This window comes from Pterocles gutturalis, unplaced genomic scaffold (assembly GCF_000699245.1).
Source record: "Pterocles gutturalis isolate BGI_N339 unplaced genomic scaffold, ASM69924v1 scaffold9496, whole genome shotgun sequence".
Classification (NCBI taxonomy): Eukaryota; Metazoa; Chordata; class Aves; order Pterocliformes; family Pteroclidae; genus Pterocles; species Pterocles gutturalis.
The window spans coordinates 28701-30073 of NW_010105454.1; the positions used below are offsets into that span (position 1 = coordinate 28701).

At 38.5% G+C, this 1373-nt stretch overlaps 1 protein-coding gene across 1 annotated transcript in view; it reads left to right on the forward strand.

Annotated features, from left to right (window-relative positions):
* The window catches only part of DPT (dermatopontin), a 27465-nt gene extending 26666 nt beyond the window's left edge, over positions 1–799 (forward strand). The window contains exon 4 of the mRNA XM_010087404.1: positions 733–799. Within this exon, the coding sequence (XP_010085706.1) occupies positions 733–799 (67 nt within the window). The remainder of the gene's footprint in view (positions 1–732) is intronic.
* The last annotated feature ends 574 nt before the right edge of the window (positions 800–1373 follow it).

A 1373-nucleotide genomic window follows, 5' to 3' on the forward strand; every position in this document is an offset into this window, starting at 1 on the left:
GCTTCAGCCATGCTTCCTACTAAAAATTGTTAGTAGGTATCATTGTATCACCCTCCTGAGAGAGAATACAGACATCCAATTACTCACAAACCAGGAAGAGCATATACTCTCCTTAAACTCATAAACATTACTCTGCTTCACACATGACTTACGGAGATCAAGGATGACAAGTGAATTTAATTTCTCTCACTATTGATTCCTTCACATCTTTAATAAAGGACACTAGCTAGAGGACCTAGTAGTGGGAAAAAAAAAAAAAAAAGAAAAAAAAAAAAGAGTGAATTTTGCTGTGTGGATAACTCCCTATTTAGAAATAGCTTGAAAATCATCGACGTATTTTACTTTGTGAAAAGTAAAACGTACACATTCCTGAGCAATATATCACATTACAATAACTTTTGACAGAACCATCCTTTTCCTCTTGGTCACTGATTTAAAGTCAATTTAGGATTGATCACCATCAAGAGTCACTGTCTTTTGAAGGATACTCAGAGACCTAATTATTCAGAGAGATTATTTTCTTACTGTGTAAGGGAGTGGGAAGGAACTAGAATTATCAGACATATTTAATCTTCTTCCAGCCCTTAAAAACACAAAGTACTCAGAGGAAAGACAGCTAATGGCAGACAGATGTTCATGTTGCCATAATACCTGGTGTAAAGTTACTTGTACAGTCTTATCCTCTGCAGTTCTGGCTCACTAATATCTCTATCTTGTCTTTCTTCCATGCAGGGATCGTCAGTGGAAATTCATTGTCTGCAGGATGACAGAGTATGACTGCCCATTTCAAAATGTTTAAAAAGATCAAGTGTACTCAACTTGGAAAGCTTGGGGACAGATAGGGTGGGATGAGGGTCAGTGATTATGGGAGAAGGGCAATTAGGCTCACAAAAAAAGTGCCAAGACAGCTGTCTACTGAAGATTCAATTCTTTCCCTCTGGAGCTATTTAAACAATTGTCAGACCAAGTTCTTGCAACAGCAGTTTTGGAGGATTCCTTCAAGCTGCACTGGCAGTTGTATCCCCCAAACAAAATTACTTATGACATACACGTTTATGGTACACAAGTCTATGGCATATGCAGTTACCTTTTTTATATACACATATAGCCATTCTGAACACATACAATTTTCTTTCACATAGCAACTTTGTATAAATTGCTTCCCAGCACAGTCACTCCGAATGAAGTGGAAATATACTATAAGCTTTCCAACATCCACTAGACTTTCTTGTCTTCTACTTTGTACTTGGAACCAACCCAGTGATCTCTACCAGCTTCTCAGCGTGTAGTGGCTGAAAGTGTGCCGAAAGCAGCATCAGGAGGTCTCTCACATACTGCATCTGGGGTTACCTGTTAGAGCCCTCAGCATAATT